The sequence below is a fragment of the Dermochelys coriacea genome, chromosome 28 (assembly GCF_009764565.3).
Source record: "Dermochelys coriacea isolate rDerCor1 chromosome 28, rDerCor1.pri.v4, whole genome shotgun sequence".
Lineage (NCBI taxonomy): Eukaryota > Metazoa > Chordata > Testudines > Dermochelyidae > Dermochelys > Dermochelys coriacea.
This window is the reverse complement of record NC_050095.1, coordinates 943,741-960,289: the sequence shown is the minus strand read 5'-3', so window position 1 is coordinate 960,289 and position 16,549 is coordinate 943,741. Positions and strand designations below refer to the sequence as shown.

Below are 16,549 nucleotides of genomic sequence, written 5' to 3'. Positions count from 1 at the left end.
CCGGGATCCCCCATCACCCCTCAACCTCTGGGCCCCCCATCTCCCCTAACCCCCGGGGATTCCCCCTCCACCTCTCATCCTCTGGGCCCCCCATCTCCCCTAACCCCCGGGATCCCCCCTCCACCCCCCAACCTCTGGGCCCCCCATCTCCCCTAACCCCCGGGATCCCCCCTCCACCTCCCATCCTCTGGGGCCCCATCTCCCCTAACCCCCAGGGATTCCCCCTCCACCCCCCAACCTCTGGGGCCCCCATCTCCCCTAACCCCCGGGGATTCCCCCTCCACCTCTCATCCTCTGGGGCCCCCATCTCCCCTAACCCCCGGGGATTCCCCCTCCACCCCCCAACCTCTGGGGCCCCCATCTCCCCTAACCCCCGGGATCCCCCCTCCACCTCCCATCCTCTGGGGCCCCATCTCCCCTAACCCTTGGGATCCCCCCTCACCCCTCACCTCTGGGGCCCCCATCTCCCCTAACCCCCGGGATCCCCCCTCCACCCCCCAAGCTCTGGGCCTCCATCTCCCCTAACCCCCGGGATCCCCCCTCCACCTCCCATCCTCCGGGCCCCCCATCTCCCCTAACCCCCGGGATCCCCCCTCCAACCCCCAACCTCTGGAGCCCCCATCTCCCCTAACCCCCGGGATCCCCCATCACCCCTCAACCTCTGGGCCCCCCATCTCCCCTAACCCCCGGGGATTCCCCCTCCACCTCCCATCCTCTGGGGCCCCCATCTCCCCTAACCCCCGGGATCCCCCCTCCACCCCCCAACCTCTGGGCCCCCCATCTCCCCTAACCCCCGGGATCCCCCCTCCACCTCCCATCCTCTGGGGCCCCCATCTCCCCTAACCCCCGGGATCCCCCCTCCACCCCCCAACCTCTGGGCCCCCCATCTCCCCTAACCCCCGGGATCCCCCCTCCACCTCCCATCCTCCGGGCCCCCCATCTCCTCTAACCCATCCACGCGCGCTCCCGGCGGGGCGGGGGGTTTGTATGAACGTTCCACGCGCGCTCCCGGCGGGTTGTATGAACGTTCCACGCGCGCGCCGGGCGGGGGTGGAGTCGGAAGCGGAAGCGGAAGCGGCGGCGGCGGCGGCGGCTCGGCCTGCGCTGGGAACTCGGGGAGGTGAGTGGGGGGCCGCCCCAGGGCTCCTCGGTGGGGGCGGGGTGTCATTCGGGGCGCTGTGGGGGGAGGGGGGCCGCATGGGGCTGTGGCGGCAAGGGAGGGGACTCTGGGTGGGGGTGGGTAGGTGGGGGGCAGGGGGATGACAGGAGGGGGGTTCTGGAGGAGCTGGCGATGCTCTGGGGGGAGCAAGGGGACGGGAGGCTGGAGGAGGGTTCGGGGGGGCTGGCGATGTTCGGGGGGCTGGAGGACTGGGGGGGCTGGAGGGGGATTCTAGGGGGCTGGCGATGTTCGGGGGGCTGGAGGACTGGGGGGGCTGGAGGGGGATTCTAGGGGGCTGGCGATGCTCTGGGGGACAGGGGAAGGGGGGCTGGAGGGGAGCTCGTGGTGGCTGGGAATGCTCTTGGAGGCTGAGGGACTTCAGGATGAGGGAGCTGGTGTTGCTCTAGGGGATGTCTGGATGGGGGGGCTGGAGGATCGGGGGGCTGGAGGGGGCTGGCGATGCTCTGGGGGATGTCTGGACGGGGGGGCTGGAGGATCGGGGCCTGGAGGGGGCTGGCGATGCTCTGGGGGATGTCTGGACGGGGGGGCTGGAGGATCGGGGCCTGGAGGGGGCTGGCGATGCTCTGGGGGATGTCTGGACGGGGGGGCTGGAGGATCGGGGCCTGGAGGGGGCTGGCGATGCTCTGGGGGATGTCTGGACGGGGGGCTGGAGGATCGGGGGGCTGGAGGGGGCTGGCGATGCTCTGGGGGATGTCTGGATGGGGGGCTGGAGGATCGGGGGGACTGGAGAGGGGCTGGCAATGCTCTGGGGGACGTCTGGACGGGGGGACTGGAGAGGGGCTGGCGATGCTCTGGGGGATGTCTGGACGGGGGGGCTGGAGGATCGGGGGGCTGGAGGGGGCTGGCGATGCTCTGGGGGATGTCTGAACGGTGGGGCTGGAGGATCGGGGCCTGGAGGGGGCTGGCGATGCTCTGGGGGATGTCTGGACGGGGGGCTGGAGGATCGGGGGGCTGGAGGGGGCTGGCGATGCTCTGGGGGATGTCTGGATGGGGGGCTGGAGGATCGGGGGGACTGGAGAGGGGCTGGCAATGCTCTGGGGGACGTCTGGACGGGGGGACTGGAGAGGGGCTGGCGATGCTCTGGGGGATGTCTGGACGGGGGGGCTGGAGGATCGGGGGGCTGGAGGGGGCTGGCGATGCTCTGGGGGATGTCTGGACGGGGGGGCTGCGGGAGGCTCCGGGGGGGGGCCTGGGGGACGTCTGGACCGGGGAGAGGTGGGGGAAGCTGTGAGGGAAGGCTGGTGGACGCGGAGCACAGGAGGCTGGATTCGGGGGAGGGGGCTCCTGGGGCGGGGAACGTGGGGGCAGGCGGCCCTGGACTCCCCTCTCTCTCTCCCCCCGCCCCCCAGGCCCATGGCGGAGCCGGCGCCCCCCGCGGCGGAGCTGGCCCTGAGGCGCCGCCTGCCCCCCCGGCTGCCCCGGCGCCCGGGCGACGTCTACGTCAACATGAAGACGGATTTCAAGGCCCAGCTGAGCCGGTGCCAGAAGCTCCTCGGCCCGGCGGGCGGCTGCACCGAGATCTGCATCCACGGCCTGGGCCTGGCCATCAACCGGGCCATCAACATCGCGCTGCAGCTCCAGGCGGCCGGCGCCGGCGCCCTGCGGCTGGCCGCCAACACCTCCACCGTTGAGCTGGCCGACGGGCTGGAGCCCCAGGGCGACGAGGACGGGCGCCCGCCGCTGGCCCGGGCCCGCAACAACTCCGCCATCCACATCCGGGTGTGCCGGGCCTCGCCCCCGCCCTGAGGGAGCGGAGCCGGGGCGCGGAGCCGGCTCCCCGGAGCCCGGCCCCCCTCCACAGCGCGGAGCCTGCTCCCCGAAAGCCCTGCCCCGGCACGGAGCCGGCTCCCCGGAGCCCGGCCCCCCTCCACAGCACGGAGCCTGCTCCCCGAAAACCCTGCCCCAGCACGGAGCCTGGCCTCTCCCCCCACAGCACGGAGCCTGCTCCCCGAAAGCCCTGCCCCGGCACGGAGCCGGTCCCCAGAGCCTGGCCTCCCCCCCCCCCCCACAGCACGGAGCTTGCTTCCCGAAAGCCCTGCCCCGGCGCAGAGGCAGTCCCCGGAGCTTGGTCCCCCCTGGCGCAGAGCCTGCTCCCTGAAAGCCCTGCCCTGGCACGGAGCTGGTCCCCAGAGCCTGGCCCCCCCCCACAGCACGGAGCCTGCTCCCTGAAAGCCCTGCCCCGGCGCAGAGGCAGTCCCCGGAGCCTGGCCTCCTCCCAGCATGGAGCCGGTCCCCAGAGCCTGGCCCCTCCCCCTGGCGCAGAGCTTGCTCCCCGAAAGCCCTGACCTGCCACGGAGCCGGTCCCCGGAGCTTGGCCCCCCCTGGCGCAGAGCCTGCTCCCCGAAAGCCCTGCCCTGGCACGGAGCTGGTCCCCGGAGCCTGCCCCCCCCCCACAGCACAGAGCCTGCTCCCTGAAAGCCCTGCCCCGGCGCAGAGGCAGTCCCCGGAGCCTGGCCCCCTCCCGGCGCGGAGCCAGTCCCCGGAGCCTGGCCTCCCCCCCCACAGCATGGAGCCTGCTCCCCGAAAGCCCTGCCCTGGCACGGAGCCGGTCCCCGGAGCTTGGCCCCCCCCGGCGAAGAGCCTGCTCCCCGAAAGCCCTGCCCCGGCATGGAGCCGGTCCCCGGAGCCTGGCCCCTCCGCCTGGCACAGAGCCTGCTCCCCGAAAGCCCTGCCCCGGCACGGAGCTGGTCCCCGGAGCCTGGCCCCTCCACCTGGCGCAGAGCCTGCTCCCCGAAAGCCCTGCCCTGGCTCGGAGCCAGTCCCCGGAGCCTGGCCCCCCCCCCACAGCACGGAGCCTGCTCCCCGAAAGCCCTGCCCCAGCACAGAGGCAGTACCCGGAGCCTGGCCCCTCCTGGCGCGGAGCCAGTCCCCGGAGCCTGGCCTCCCCCCCCCGACAGCACGGAGCCTGCTCCCCAAAATCCCTCCCCCGGCGCGGAGCCAGTCCCCGGAGCTTGCCCCCCCAAACGGAGCCTGCACCCTAAAAGCCCTTTCCCGCCGTGGAGCCAGTCCCCAGAGCTTGACCCTCCCGGTGTGGAGCCTGCTCCCGGAAATCCCTGCTCCAGTGCCCCGGGACAGAGCCCCATCACACAGATGCCCCTGGAGCCTGCCCCCACTGGCATGGAGCCTCCCCCACATCCACCCCACTGGCACGGAGCTGCCCCCACGCAAACCTGTCTGGCAACATTTATATGTGGGGGACTTGACCCTTAACCCTTTTCTGGATCACCCCCCATCCACTCCCCTGCTCCCCACACCCAACCAACACTGAATGCCTCCCTGAATTGGATGCCGGAGCCCGAGGGGATGCAGATTGTGGGGGTCATGGATTCTGACTGGGGTGATGGGGGGCTGGGGAAAGCCCCCCCATCTTTGCAGGGACCTGCCTCATGGCCTACATCTGTTGGATTGAACAATAAAAGCGATCAAGAGCTTGGTCAGCACTGGACTTGGGCCCCTGTGTGACCTCACTGGGGGGCACTGGTTGGCTCAGGGGGGCAGGGAATGGGGCACTGGGCCTGTCCCTGCTGGTGGCCGGCAGCGCCAGGAGCTCCCGCGGGGGACCAGACCCTTCCTACCCAGGTCTGGTTCCTGGTACCAGCCTCACCGCTTCATTCCCCGTGAAACCAGCCTCTAAACCAGATCCCCCATGGCGGGGCATAAACCTGGGGGTCCGGCTAGCAGCTTGCTGTAACTAGCCACCCCGCCCCAGAGCCAGGCAACGGGTCCCCATATGAACCCCCAAGACAGGCAATGAGGTGGATAGTCCCAGAGTAAGAATCTAGATACAGTGACAGACCTGAGCATAGAACCCAGGAGTCCTGGCTCCCAGCTCCCCCTGCTCTAACCCAGCAGCCCTGCTCCCCTCCCAGAGCCAGGGAGAGAACCCAGGAGTCCTGGCTCCCAGCCCCCCCTGCTCTAACCCACCAGCCCTGCTCCCCTCCCAGAGCCAGGGAGAGAACCCAGGAGTCCTGGCTCCCAGCCCCCCCTGCTCTAACCCACCAGCCCTGCTCCCCTCCCAGAGCCAGGGAGAGAACCCAGGAGTCCTGGCTCCCAGCCCTAATCCCACCAGTCGCTGGCTGCGCGTGTCAGATACCCAGGCCAGAGGCAGGGCCCGCCCGGGGGACAGGCTGAGTTTGGCAGCGCATGCAGAGCCATGGGCCCCATGCCCAGCACTGGGTTGTGTGGAGCACCTGGCAGATCTGGGATTGGGGAGCCTGCATGATACTAGCGGTGGCTGGGTGGGGGGCCTGGATGGGGGGTTGGACTACGGACAGAGGGTGCAGGGCAGGAGGCAGGGGACATGGGAAAGCTGGGCCAGGGGGAACAGGGGGACTTGCTCAGAGTCAGAAGGGGACTGGGTAGGGGGCCTGGGCAGGGTCACTTGGGGGCTGGGCAGGTCAGTGGGGGGCTTAGTAGGTAGGGGATATGGGGGGGCCCAGCAGAGGCCACAGAGGGCTGGGCCAGGGGTCACGGGGACGGGATTTGGGGGCCTGGCAGAAGCCACGGGGGGCTGGGTCAGGGGATGTAGGGGGCCTGGCAGGGGACCCGGGGGGCTGGCTGGGGGCCCAGCAAAGGGCATTGGGGAAGGCAGGCAGGGCCGGCGCCCGCCCGCTCTGCCCTTTCCCCCGCTGCCCCCCGGTTGATGAGTGACCGGCCCTGGCGCCGGGGCCCGTCTCTGTTTGCCGAAGGCTGCGGGGTCGATGGCCCTGGCAGCCCCACTCCCTGCAGCCCGGCACGTCTGCCCCGCTGTTATCGTTGGCCCGGGCCCAGCGCGGATCAGCGGCCTGCAGCCGCCGGGGTGGGGGTCCTGCCACTGCCTCCCCCCACCCCACAGGGGAGTGGGGGTGGGTGGATTAGAGCAGGGGGGACTGGGAGCCAGGACTCCTGGGTTCTCTCCTAGCGGGGGGAGCAGTGTCCAGGGGTGGTGGATCCCTGCCTCCTGAAAGGCTCAGAGCGAGCCCCCGCGGGGCTGTGGGCAGCGGGGAGCTGGATGGGGGGGGTCTCCAGGGGTCGCTCTCCCCAGCCGAGCCGTTCCGCCTCTCTAAATATCCCCAGGCGTTCCCATCCCGTCGGGAATGTCCCGTCCTGTCCTAAGCTGGTACGACCTGCTCTGTGCCCACTAGCCCTCCGCCCCGCCCCAGAGGTGGGCACATCTTGGTGCCGGGCAAGGGGTCCCCAGGTCACCGGCCGCCCCGCCCCAGAGGTGGCCGCATCTCGGCGCTGGGCGAGGGGTCCCCGGGTCACCGGCCACCCCGCCCCAGAGGTGGCCGCATCTCGGTGCCGGGCGAGGAGTCCCTGGGTCACCGGCCACCCCGCCCCAGAGCTGGCCACGTCTTGGTGCCGGGCGAGGGGTCCTTGTGTAACCAGCCGCCCTACCCCAGAGGTGGCCGCTTCTCAGCGCTGGACGAAGGAGCCCCGTGTCCCCGGCCGCCCCGCCCCAGAGGTGGCTGCGTCTCGGCGCCAGGCGAGGGGTCCCCGTGTCACCGGCCGCCCCGCCCCAGAGGTGGCCGCATCTCAGCGCCGGGCCAGGGCTCACGTGCCCCACCGGTGTGACGGACGCCTGGAGCCACTGGCCAGCGTCAGCATCTCGCAGACAATCAGGGCCCCATTGTTAGCGGCTTCCTCCCGCGCGGAGAGGATGGAAAATGAAGCGCTCGGTCCCTGCGGCTTCTCCAGGCAGCCCGACGCCTTCACAGCCTGAACCCAGGTCGGAGACGCTCCCCTGGGGAGGGACGGACGCACATGGGCCCCTGTGGGGGCCCCCCAGCCCCGGTCTACGTGTAGCCTTCCAGGTCTGGAACTAGGGCCTGAAAGTGCGCTGTCATGAACCCAGGAGTCCTGGCTCCCAGCCCCCCGCTCTAACCCCCCCAGCCCCCACTCCCCTCCCAGAGCTGGGGAGAACCCAGGAGTCCGGGCTCCCAGCCCGCCCTGCTCTAACCACCAGACCCCAATCTCCACACTCCTGGGTTCTCTCCCTGGCTCTGGGAGGGCTGGTGGGTTAGAGCGGGGGGGGGGGCGGGTTGGGAGCCCGGACTCCTGGGTTCCATCCCCCGCTCTGCCAAACCCCACCCTACCTCCTGACGCCCGGGTGAGACTGACAGCTGCCACTCCAAGCCCCGGGGGGGGGGATGGGCCAGGCCCTTGGCCGCCCCTTGCGCCTGGCGACCTCGGGCCGCGAACCTGTCGCTGCCTCGTGGCGCCAGGCCAGGAGCCGACGTGCGGCCGCCCGCATGGCCCTTCCCTCGAAGACGCTGCCTCCGGCGCGGGCCTGAGGAAACCCCCCGGCTTCCGGCCCTTCCCCCCCACCCCCCAGCCCGGGCTCTAAAGCGCCCGGCTCGGGTCGTGGCCCCCCAGCACATTCCTGCAGCCGGACAGGCTCCTGCGACCTCGGGAAGCAGAGTTCGGATGAAACATTAACTCCCAGCTTCGCTGCCTGCTCTGTGGAGGCACGGAGCGGTGGGGAGCCAGCCGGGGGCTGGGGGGCGCTTGGCCGGGGGCCGGATCCGGGCCAGCGATGCCCCCTCCGGAGTAGCCGGGACGTCTGGGGCCCGCGGCCTCGGGGATTGCACGCCGGGATGGGAGCCCACGGCCCCCACTAGGCCGTGAGGCGATGCAGACTGGCTATGGGGAGCTCTGGTGAGTCGCTCTGCCACGGACGCCGGGGTCCTGTCCCACAGCGAGGGAGAGGGGGAGGAGGGGTCTCATTCGCTGGAGGCTCACTAAAGATGCACCCCCACCCCAGAAATGGGGAAAAGCCCGCAATCCCAGCTCCCCGAGCCAGCCAGGACCCCCCCTCCCCCTGTTCTGCAGCTGGATTGGAGGTGGCGCCCCCTACAGGGGACCGGCCCCATGCCCCATTCCCTGCCGGAGTCCTGGCTGCCAGCCCCCCTGCTCTAACCCACCAGACCCCATTCCTCACCTGGAGCCAGGGAGAGAACCCAGGAGTCCTGGCCCCAGCCCCCCTGCTCTAACCCACCAGACCCCCCCATCCCACAGCCGGGGAGAGAACCCAGGAGTTCTGATTCACCCTACATACCCCTGTGTGTAGATCTGTGGGATGCAATGGGGGGGGGGGCTGTGAGGCAGGGGTGGGGGTGTGTGGATGGAGACCAATGGATGGAAAGAAGTGGGGGGCTACGCGGACCATGTAGCTCTATAGGCGAATGCCAGGGGGTCCACGCCCCTGGCCCACAGCTGGGGCCCCACTCCAGGTAGCCTCCTGCGGGGGGTCCAGCCGCAGAGACGGGGGCACCGGTGGCTGGCGCCGGTTTGATGAGCACAAGCTCTCTGAAGAGCGGCGAACGCAGGAGCATTTCAGGCACGTCTCCAGAAGTCACCCAGTCCGGACGCCGGTGCAGGGGCAGGACCCTTCCTGGCAGCGCTGGCAGGGGAAACTGAGTCAGAAGGGTTCATGGCGCCAGCTCGGCAACAGGCTGCCAGGGAAAGCAACCAGGTGATTAGGGCTGAAGCCGAGAGATCGGGGCGGGGGGGGGGCTGCCCGGGAGCTCCTTAGGACGAGAGGCCGACGAGTGCCAGCTCCAAGCATCGGATCCAAAAGCCTCCTTTGTGTCTGACCGATCTGAAACCGAAGCTGAAGCTGGCGTCTTCCTGCGGCGGCGACCGAGGACAGGGAACGCCCGGAGGGAGCGCGGGAGACCGGCTCGGCAGTTCAGGGACCGCGACCGATGAGGGGAAGTTGAAAGAATCGGGCGTGTGAAGTCTAGCCGAGAGACAGCTGGTGGGGGTGGGTTTGGTGATCAGCTCTCCTCCACCAGGGGAGGACAGGAAGGCCTGGGACGTTTTTAAGACGAGGTTGGGGGCACAAACCCCCTCCCTGGGAGGGGCGAGGTTTGCTTGTGCGACGAAGTGGGAATGTTTGGCTGAAGCCGACCCGTGCCTCAGTTTCCCTCCCGTACGCTACACGGCGCCCAAGAGACACAGGCAGGCAGGACAAACACAGCTGCTGAGGACCTGGCCAAAATGCAAGGGGGGCCCCAGAGAGATGCCTCTGTGACCTGGCTCCAGGGGCCGGGGGGCGGGACTGACAAAACCCTGGCAGAGATTGGGGGGGCCCACGCATTGCCTCTGCCTGTAGGCCTGCGTGACCCAGGGAGTCAGAGCCGATGGTCAGAGCAGCGCCTTGTCCACCTGGACCGAGCCACGCCGGGAGGTCCAAACCAGCCACCAATAACGGCCACCCCGGATTTTGCTGCCGAATTAGCTGGCTGCCAAATCAAGAGATAAACCTCATCCTCCCGCCGAGGCAGACGCTCGGGATGGGAACGTTCGGTCGACACAAGGCAGCTCATGGCGACCCGACTCTGGAAGCGTCGACCCATAAATTTTGTTCCCAGCGCTGCCACTGCCCTGCCACCTCTCCGAGCAGCGTAGACTCGCAGTCAATGAAGCTAATTCGACACCGTGTCCTGTTGATGCTGCACCGCTCCCGGCAACTGTTACCAGCTTTCGGGAGCCGTCCCACAATGCCCACTGCTGGTATTACACTCGACACCCGCGCTCCTGGTGAGGACCCGCAACGCCGACGCAAGCAGCAAGGTGTAGACCCACGTTGACGAGATGTCATTACTGCAGCAGCTGCATGTCGACGTAAGGTAGGTCAACCTCATGTGGTAGCGTAGACATGGCCCAAGACAGTTGAAGACTTCTCCATGGGCATTAAGTCCTCTCCAAAGCCTATCTCATGAGAAGACCTCTTGGCACCTTAGTTATGGCTAATATTTGTCTTGTCTTTGAGGGCCAAACCCAACAACCAAGAGAAAGCAGCAGGATGCGGTAAGATTTCCGGCCTTATGTGGGAACCGGTTGTGTTGGGAGAACGGTGGAAGACGTCAACGGAAAACCCAAGCGACGAGACCAACGGGGATGACGAGGCAAGCCTACCATGAGCGCCACGAAGAGTTGGAAGATCTAGGAAGTAGAGTGAGGAACCAGTCTTGGGGGAGGTCGGTTGTGTTGGCGAAAAGGGACGCTAAAGGTTTTATCAGGAGAAACCTCACCAACGTACCGGAGATCCGCTTCGAGGTCCTTTTGAGCTTGAAACAAGAGCGAAGGACGTCTTCGCTAGGGTTGTCCAAGTCTATCCTACCGCCGAGAACCACGATGCTCATGACCACACGGGAGAAGATTTGCTCCTTTGGAAGGGCACCAAAAGTGTCCTCAAAAAACCCGTCACTCGCGGAAAGAAAGCGCGTGACGGAGGAGCCAGGGAACTTCTCCTCTTGGGAAGATACAATTAATGCAGGACTGGAAAGACAAGGAGACAGGCCCGTAATGAAAGCAGATTGGCTCCGGGTATGGATATTTGCTCCAAATCAAGTGTGGAGAATTTTTAACTCACGTTCAATTGTCTGAATTCGCTCCCCCCCCACCCCCAGTCGCGGTACCGCCACTGATCGGCTCCTCGGGAAATTCCAAGCCGGTGGTTCAGTGAGGCCCGATTGAAGGTCTCCTCCACGCCTCACAGGGGCAGGAGCTGGAAAGGGGGGATGCAGGGCTTTCCACCATGACCGCGGGGAGCTGGTGGAAGTAGCGGGCGGCTGCTCGCGAGTCAGACGCACGGCGCCCGTGCAGTAGGGAGCTCATGGGAACCGTGGGAGGAGAGCGCACTGCCGGGAGGGAGCGGCGCATGTAGACGGGTGTGGGGGGATGGACGGACAGACGGGAGGATGGGCGTGTGTGGGGTTGGATGGATGGATGGATAGAGGGGTGGGGGGTGGATGGAGGGGTGGAAGGAGGGAGTGTGTAGGGATGGAGGGTGGGATGGAGGAGTGTGAGGCTGAGGGAGGGAGGGAGGGAGGGAGCGAGGGGTCCCTCTGTCTCACAACCCTCTCCCCCACCCAGGGCTCTGTGCTTTGCCGTTGTTACTGCTGGGACTTGCTGCACTAACTCGCCCCTCCCCGCTGCACCCCATTTGCGATGCTCGAGTCATGGAGAAATTCATCAAGGAGGCCAGAGACACTGAGAACGCCATGGTACGTCCCCACCCACGTCAGCCCCAAGGGAGGGGACCCCGTGTCACCGGCCGCCCCGCCCCAGAGGTGGCCGCGTCTCGGCGCCGGGCGAGGGGTCCCCGTGTCACCGGCCGCCCCGTCCCAGAGGGGGCCGCGTCTCGGCGCCGGGCGAGGGGTCCCCGTGTCACCGGCCGCCCCGCCCCAGAGGTGGCCGCGTCTCGGCGCCGGGCGAGGGGTCCCCGTGTCACCGGCCGCCCCGTCCCAGAGGGGGCCGCGTCTCGGCGCCGGGCGAGGGGTCCCCGTGTCACCGGCCGCCCCGCCCCAGAGGTGGCCGCGTCTCGGCGCCGGGCGAGGGGTCCCCGTGTCACCGGCCGCCCCGTCCCAGAGGTGGCCGCGTCTCGGCGCCGGGCGAGGGGTCCCCGTGTCACCGGCCGCCCCGCCCCAGAGGGGGCCGCGTCTCAGCGCCGGGCGAGGGGTCCCCAGAGAACCAGCTCCATGGTGTCAGGCGGTTTGGTCTCGTTACAGGAAGGTTGTACAAATTCTTGCAACTTATCAGAAGTTCTCACGGTGCCCGACACGAAAGTTAATTTTAACGAGTGGAAGAAAATGGACGTGAGTCTGAACGGGGTTGGGGGAGGTCTGAGCCAGGAGGGGGCTGGGGGTCTGATCTTGGGGGCGCTGGGTTGGAGGGACAGAGGGTCTGATCTGGGGGTGCTGGGCTGGGGGAGCCTGGGGATCTGACCCTGCCCTCCCTCCCCAGAGGCAGACGCAGGCGGCGGAGGTGTGGGGGGGGCAAGCCCTACTCTCGGCCGCCGTGCTCCGGGCCCGGGACCTGGTCCCCGACCCGTCCCTGAGCCAGCAACTGGGCCGCACCTACAGCAACCTGCGCGGCGTCACCCAGATCCTGCGCAGCCACAACGCCCAGGTGAGGGGCCCTGGGGGCAAGGGGGTGAACAGAATGATGGATGGATGCCAAGGGTGACTGGAGAGATGGACGGACGGAGGGAGGGATAGCTGTGTATGGTGATGGATTGACAGATGGACAGAGGGATGGACGGATGGATGGATGGATGGATGGATGGACAGACGCATGGATGGATGGACGGACGGATGAACAAATGGATGGTTGGATGGATGGATGGATGGATGGATGGACGGATGGGTAGCTGTGTATGGGGATGGATGGACAAACGGATGGATGGAGGGATGGACAGATGGATGAACAAATGGATGGATGGAGGGACGGACGGATGAACAAATGGATGGATGGATGGATGGATGGATGGATGGAGGGATGGACGGACGGACGGACGGATGGACAGATGGACGGATGGATAAACAAATGGATGGATGGATGGAAGGATGGACAGCTGCGGGGATGGATGGACAGATGAACAAATGGATGGATGGATGGATGGATGGATGGAAGGACGGACAGATGGAGGGATGGATGGACGGATGAACAAATGGATGGATGGATGGATGTGTGGATCGAGGGATGGATGGACGGACAGACGGATTTGTGGAGCGGGACAGAACACTGTGGGGGGATGGGGGGACAGAGGGGTAAATGTCCCCCATAAAAGTGCCCCCCTCTAACCACCCCCCCCGTCTTCCCTAGGTGGAGCCAGCCCTGCCCCCAGCTCCGCCTCCCACCCTCAGCATCCAGACTCTGGCCAAACTCCTCAGCGTCCACTCCAACTTCCTGCGGGGGCGGGTCAAGCTGTTCTTGACGGACGCCTGCCAGCCCGACACCAGGTGAGGGGCTCCCCCCCAGCCCCGACCACCACAGCACTCCGCCCCCTCCTCCCCTTGCAACCTTCCTGGCGGCGGATGGTTGACAGCCGCCAATCATCCACCCACCGGACAGCCGACATGGAGCCTCATGAAAACCTCACTCAGTGACTGACAGCTGTCAATCAACCCAGAGTCCTGGCTTACAGCAAGCAAGAGGGGGTTTAAACTTTGATGGGTGACTGACAGCTGTCAATCACCCCCCGAGCCAGACTGCCTGGACCGTCGCCATGACACCAGAGGAGAAATACGAGGATGATGGACAGCTGTCCATCATCCCAGACTGCGGGGAGACATAGCAGCAGTCCTGGAAGAGGAGAGAGAACCAGCGGATTGACGCGGGGCACCCGGCCCCGAGCACGGCACAGACCTTGCTGCCGCTGCAGACACCGGTTCGACCATGACTGACAGCTGTCCATCAGCCCTGGCACGGCTCAACGCACCGACCGGATCCCCGACAACCAGCGGGAAACTACATCAGTGGAGTTGACAGCTGTCAGTCTCTGAAGATTAGCCTTGGGGGTGGGGTGGGGTGGGCAGGTGAGGCGTCTGTGCATAACCAGCCGCCCCGCCCCAGAGGTGGGCGCATCTCGGCACTGAGCGAGGGGTCCCCGGGTCACCGGCTGCCCCGCCCCAGAGGTGGCCGCATCTCGGCGCCGGGCGAGGGGTCCCCGGGTCACCGGCTGCCCCGCCCCAGAGGTGGGTGCATCTCAACACCGGACGAGGGGTCCCCAGGTCATCGGCCGCCCTGCCCCAGAGGCGGGCGCATCTCAGCACTGAGCGAGGGGTTCCCGGGTCACCGGCTGCCCTGCCCCAGAGGTGGGCGCATCTCGGTGCCGGGCGAGGGGTCCCCGGGTCACCGCCTGCCCCGCCCCAGAGGTGGGTGCATCTCAACACCGGACGAGGGGTCCCCAGGTCATCGGCCGCCCTGCCCCAGAGGCGGGCGCATCTCAGCGCTGAGCGAGGGGTCCCTGGGTTACCGGCTGCCCTGCCCCAGAGGTGGGCACATCTCGGCGCCGGGCAAAGGGTCTCCTGGTCACCGGCCGCCCCACCCCAGAGGTGGGCGCATCTCAGCGCTGAGCGAGGGGTCTCTGGTCACCGGCCGCCCCGCCCCAGAGGTGTCTGCATCTCGGCGCTGGGCGAGGGTTCCCTGGGTCACCGGCCGCCCCGCCCCAGAGCTGGGCGCATCGCAGGGCCGCTGGAGAAGGGGACCGGGCTTGCTGACGGCTGACGATCCCCCGGACGCGTAGGGAGCCTGGACACACAGATCTCTGCAGCACTGTTTGAAATGGCGACACAGCCAGAGACTGGAGGCCGACGCGCCGGGGGCCACAGAGTTTATATTTGATGTTAAGTTAAGGTGGAAACTATTTTGTGTCTGTCTCGTCTCTGCTAAGGGAGGGAGAGGATGGGGTAGAGGGGCCTGTCCCGTCTGGGGGGCGCCAGCTCCCACCCGGCCCCAGGGTGGACACTGGCTGGCTCAGTGGGGCAGGGAATGGGGCACGGGTCCCTTCTCCTCTAGGAGACCAAATTGGCTTGAATGGAGTCTGGCAGCTGGGCTAAATTTAGCAAGGCAGCAAGATGGACTTGGGAATGAACTGGCAGGACTCCTGGGTTCTCTCCCTGGCTCTGGGAGGGGAGTGGGGGCTGGTGGGTTGGAGTGGGGGGAGGCTGGGAGCCAGGACTCCTGGGTTCCCTCCCATGGTATTACCCATTGAGCCCTACCTGCCCTCCAGGGTGTCCCTGTGTTTGGCAAAAGATGGTTTCTATTTCCCCACCCCGCACACACACATAGGATTAAAGCTAAGATCTTGGGGGAGCGGTAGGATATGGGGGGGGGGTTAGAAACTGCCAAGACCCTGGATGTGACTCGTTTGCTGCCCTGAACGATGTAGGTGACCCCTGGACATTCGCAAGCCGGGGGAGGGAAATCGGGCAAGAGCAGCCCCACTCTCAATGGAAAGGGTTAAGTGGGGAGGGGGGAGGCTGAAGACCTGGGGGGGCAGCCCTCCCCTCCCCCCACATCCTCAGGCTAGGGAGGGGTAATTCGGGGCAAGGAATGAAAACTGGGGCTGGGGCTGGGGGTGGGGGGCTTTGAAAGGGGTTAAAATCCATCCCTACAGGGTGTGCGGATGGACGAAGGTGCCCCTCCCATGGATCCCCCCCCCGAGCACCGCACTCCCTAGCGCCCCGAGCCCTGCCTGCCCAGGGAGAGTGCCCCCTGCTGAGCCCCCCACCCTGCTCCCTGCCCCACAGCGCCCCACAGCGCCGCTGAGGCCAGCCCCGCCTGCCGGGGAGAGCGCCCCCTGCTGAGCCCCCTCCCTGCCCCACAGCGCCCTGTAGCACCGCCCTGAGGCCAGCCTTGCCTGCCAGGGGAGAGCACCCCCTGCTGAGCCCCCCACCCTGCTCCCTGCCCCACAGCGCCCCCTAGCACCACACGAAGCCCTCCGGATCCAGACCCTGTTTGTTTTTCACAAGGCAGAGCCTTGATAAGACCCCAGACTTGGTGGCACCTGGAGGTGGGGGGGTGTCAGGGTCTGCCAGGAAACCCTCGCCCTGCTCTCAGGCCCCACCCCTCTTAACCCTTTCCCATCTGAGCAGTGACAATCGGAGAGGGCAAAGTATCAGTCCAAAAGGGGAGGGGTGTTTAATACAAACTGCCCCCCCACACACACTCCAGAGGTGGCCACACCTCGGTGCCGGGCAAGGGGTCCCCGAGTCACCAGCCACCCCGCCCCAGAGGTGGGCGCATCTCGGCACTGGACGAGGGGTCCCCGTGTCACCAGCCGCCCCACCCCAGAGGTGGCCGCATCTTGGCATCGGGCGAGGGGTCCCCGAGTCACCAGCCACCCTGCCCCAGAGGTGGCTGCATCTCGGCGCCGGGAGAGGGGTCCCCGTGTCACCGGCCGCCCCGCCCCAGAAGTGGCCGCAGCTCGGCGCCGGGAGAGGGGTCCCCGTGTCACCGGCCACCCCGCCCCAGAGGTGGCCGCATCTCGGCGCCGGAAGAGGGGTCCCCGTGTCACCGGCCACCCCGCCCCAGAGGTGGCCGCATCTCAGCGCCGGACGAGGGGTCCCCGTGTCACCAGCTGCCCCACCCCAGAGGTGGCTGCATCTCGGCACCAGGCGAGGGGTCCCTGTGTGATTAGCCGCCCCGCCCCAGAGGTGGGCGCATCTCGGCGCCGGGCGAGGGGTCCCTGTGTCACCGGCCGCCCCGCCCCAGAGGTGGCCTCATCTCGGCGCCGGGAGAGGGGTCCCCGTGTCACCCGCCGCCCCGCCCCAGAGGTGGGCGCATCTCAGCGCCGGGCGAGGGGTCCCCATGTCACCCACCGTCCCACCCCAGAGGTGGCCGCATCTTGGCGCCGGGAGAGGGGTCCCTCTGTGATTAGCCGCCCCGCCCCAGAGGTGGCTGCATCTCTGCTGTTGGGGTAGCATGAGAATTACCAGGCGATTTTATTCCATGCTCTGATGTACCCCACAAGCCATTGACACCCAGAAACAACCCATTCCCTGCCCCCCTGAACCAGCCTGCTGATGGGGTCACAGCAGCCCCTAGGCTCAGTTAGCAGTGGGGCTGCAAGGGAAGGGCCCCCTTGCCCCGTTCCCT

The 16,549-nt window shown here is 67.5% G+C and overlaps 4 protein-coding genes across 6 annotated transcripts in view; 3 read left to right on the top strand and 1 right to left on the bottom strand.

The window, feature by feature from the left end:
- The window catches only part of LOC119849286 (chloride channel protein ClC-Kb-like), a 42,330-nt gene that overhangs the window by 18,841 nt on the left and 6,940 nt on the right, over positions 1–16,549 (bottom strand). The gene's annotated exons all lie outside the window — the stretch shown is intronic.
- On the top strand, positions 960–3,463 carry POP7 (POP7 homolog, ribonuclease P/MRP subunit). Of its 2 annotated transcripts, XM_043503729.1 has the most exons (3): positions 960–1,120; positions 2,530–2,932; positions 3,173–3,463. In XM_043503729.1, exon 2 carries the CDS (start codon positions 2,534–2,536, stop codon positions 2,924–2,926), a length of 393 nt encoding a protein of 130 aa, XP_043359664.1. In that variant the 5' UTR covers positions 960–1,120; positions 2,530–2,533; the 3' UTR covers positions 2,927–2,932; positions 3,173–3,463. The 2 variants fall into 2 exon arrangements, with proteins under 2 accessions (XP_043359664.1, XP_038242168.1); XM_038386240.2 differs by having other exon boundaries at positions 961–1,120; positions 2,530–3,463.
- Positions 7,556–13,200, top strand: EPO (erythropoietin). The gene is made up of 5 exons (XM_038386234.2): positions 7,556–7,816; positions 11,042–11,172; positions 11,677–11,763; positions 11,912–12,076; positions 12,773–13,200. The coding sequence occupies exons 1-5, from the start codon at positions 7,804–7,806 to the stop codon at positions 12,911–12,913; spliced, it is 537 nt and encodes a 178-aa protein (XP_038242162.1). The 5' UTR covers positions 7,556–7,803; the 3' UTR covers positions 12,914–13,200.
- Positions 13,176–16,516, top strand: LOC122457696 (mucin-1-like). Its single transcript, XM_043503609.1, has 3 exons — positions 13,176–13,230; positions 13,547–13,644; positions 15,808–16,516. Exons 1-3 carry the CDS (start codon positions 13,176–13,178, stop codon positions 16,372–16,374), a joined length of 720 nt encoding a protein of 239 aa, XP_043359544.1. The 3' UTR covers positions 16,375–16,516.

Coding starts and splice junctions, on each gene's coding strand:
- POP7 (XM_043503729.1), top strand. CDS start 2,534: ATGGCGGAGCCGGCGCCCCCCGCGGCGGAGCTGGCCCTGAGGCGCCGC.
- EPO (XM_038386234.2), top strand. Junction 11,173..11,676: donor GAGACACTGAGAACGCCATG/GTACGTCCCCAC, acceptor GTCTCGTTACAG/GAAGGTTGTACAAATTCTTG. Junction 11,764..11,911: donor ACGAGTGGAAGAAAATGGAC/GTGAGTCTGAAC, acceptor CTCCCTCCCCAG/AGGCAGACGCAGGCGGCGGA.
- LOC122457696 (XM_043503609.1), top strand. CDS start 13,176: ATGACACCAGAGGAGAAATACGAGGATGATGGACAGCTGTCCATCATC. Junction 13,231..13,546: donor GCTGTCCATCATCCCAGACT/GCGGGGAGACAT, acceptor CTCGGCACTGAG/CGAGGGGTCCCCGGGTCACC. Junction 13,645..15,807: donor CCGGCTGCCCCGCCCCAGAG/GTGGGTGCATCT, acceptor CCTGCCCCAGAG/GTGGCTGCATCTCGGCGCCG.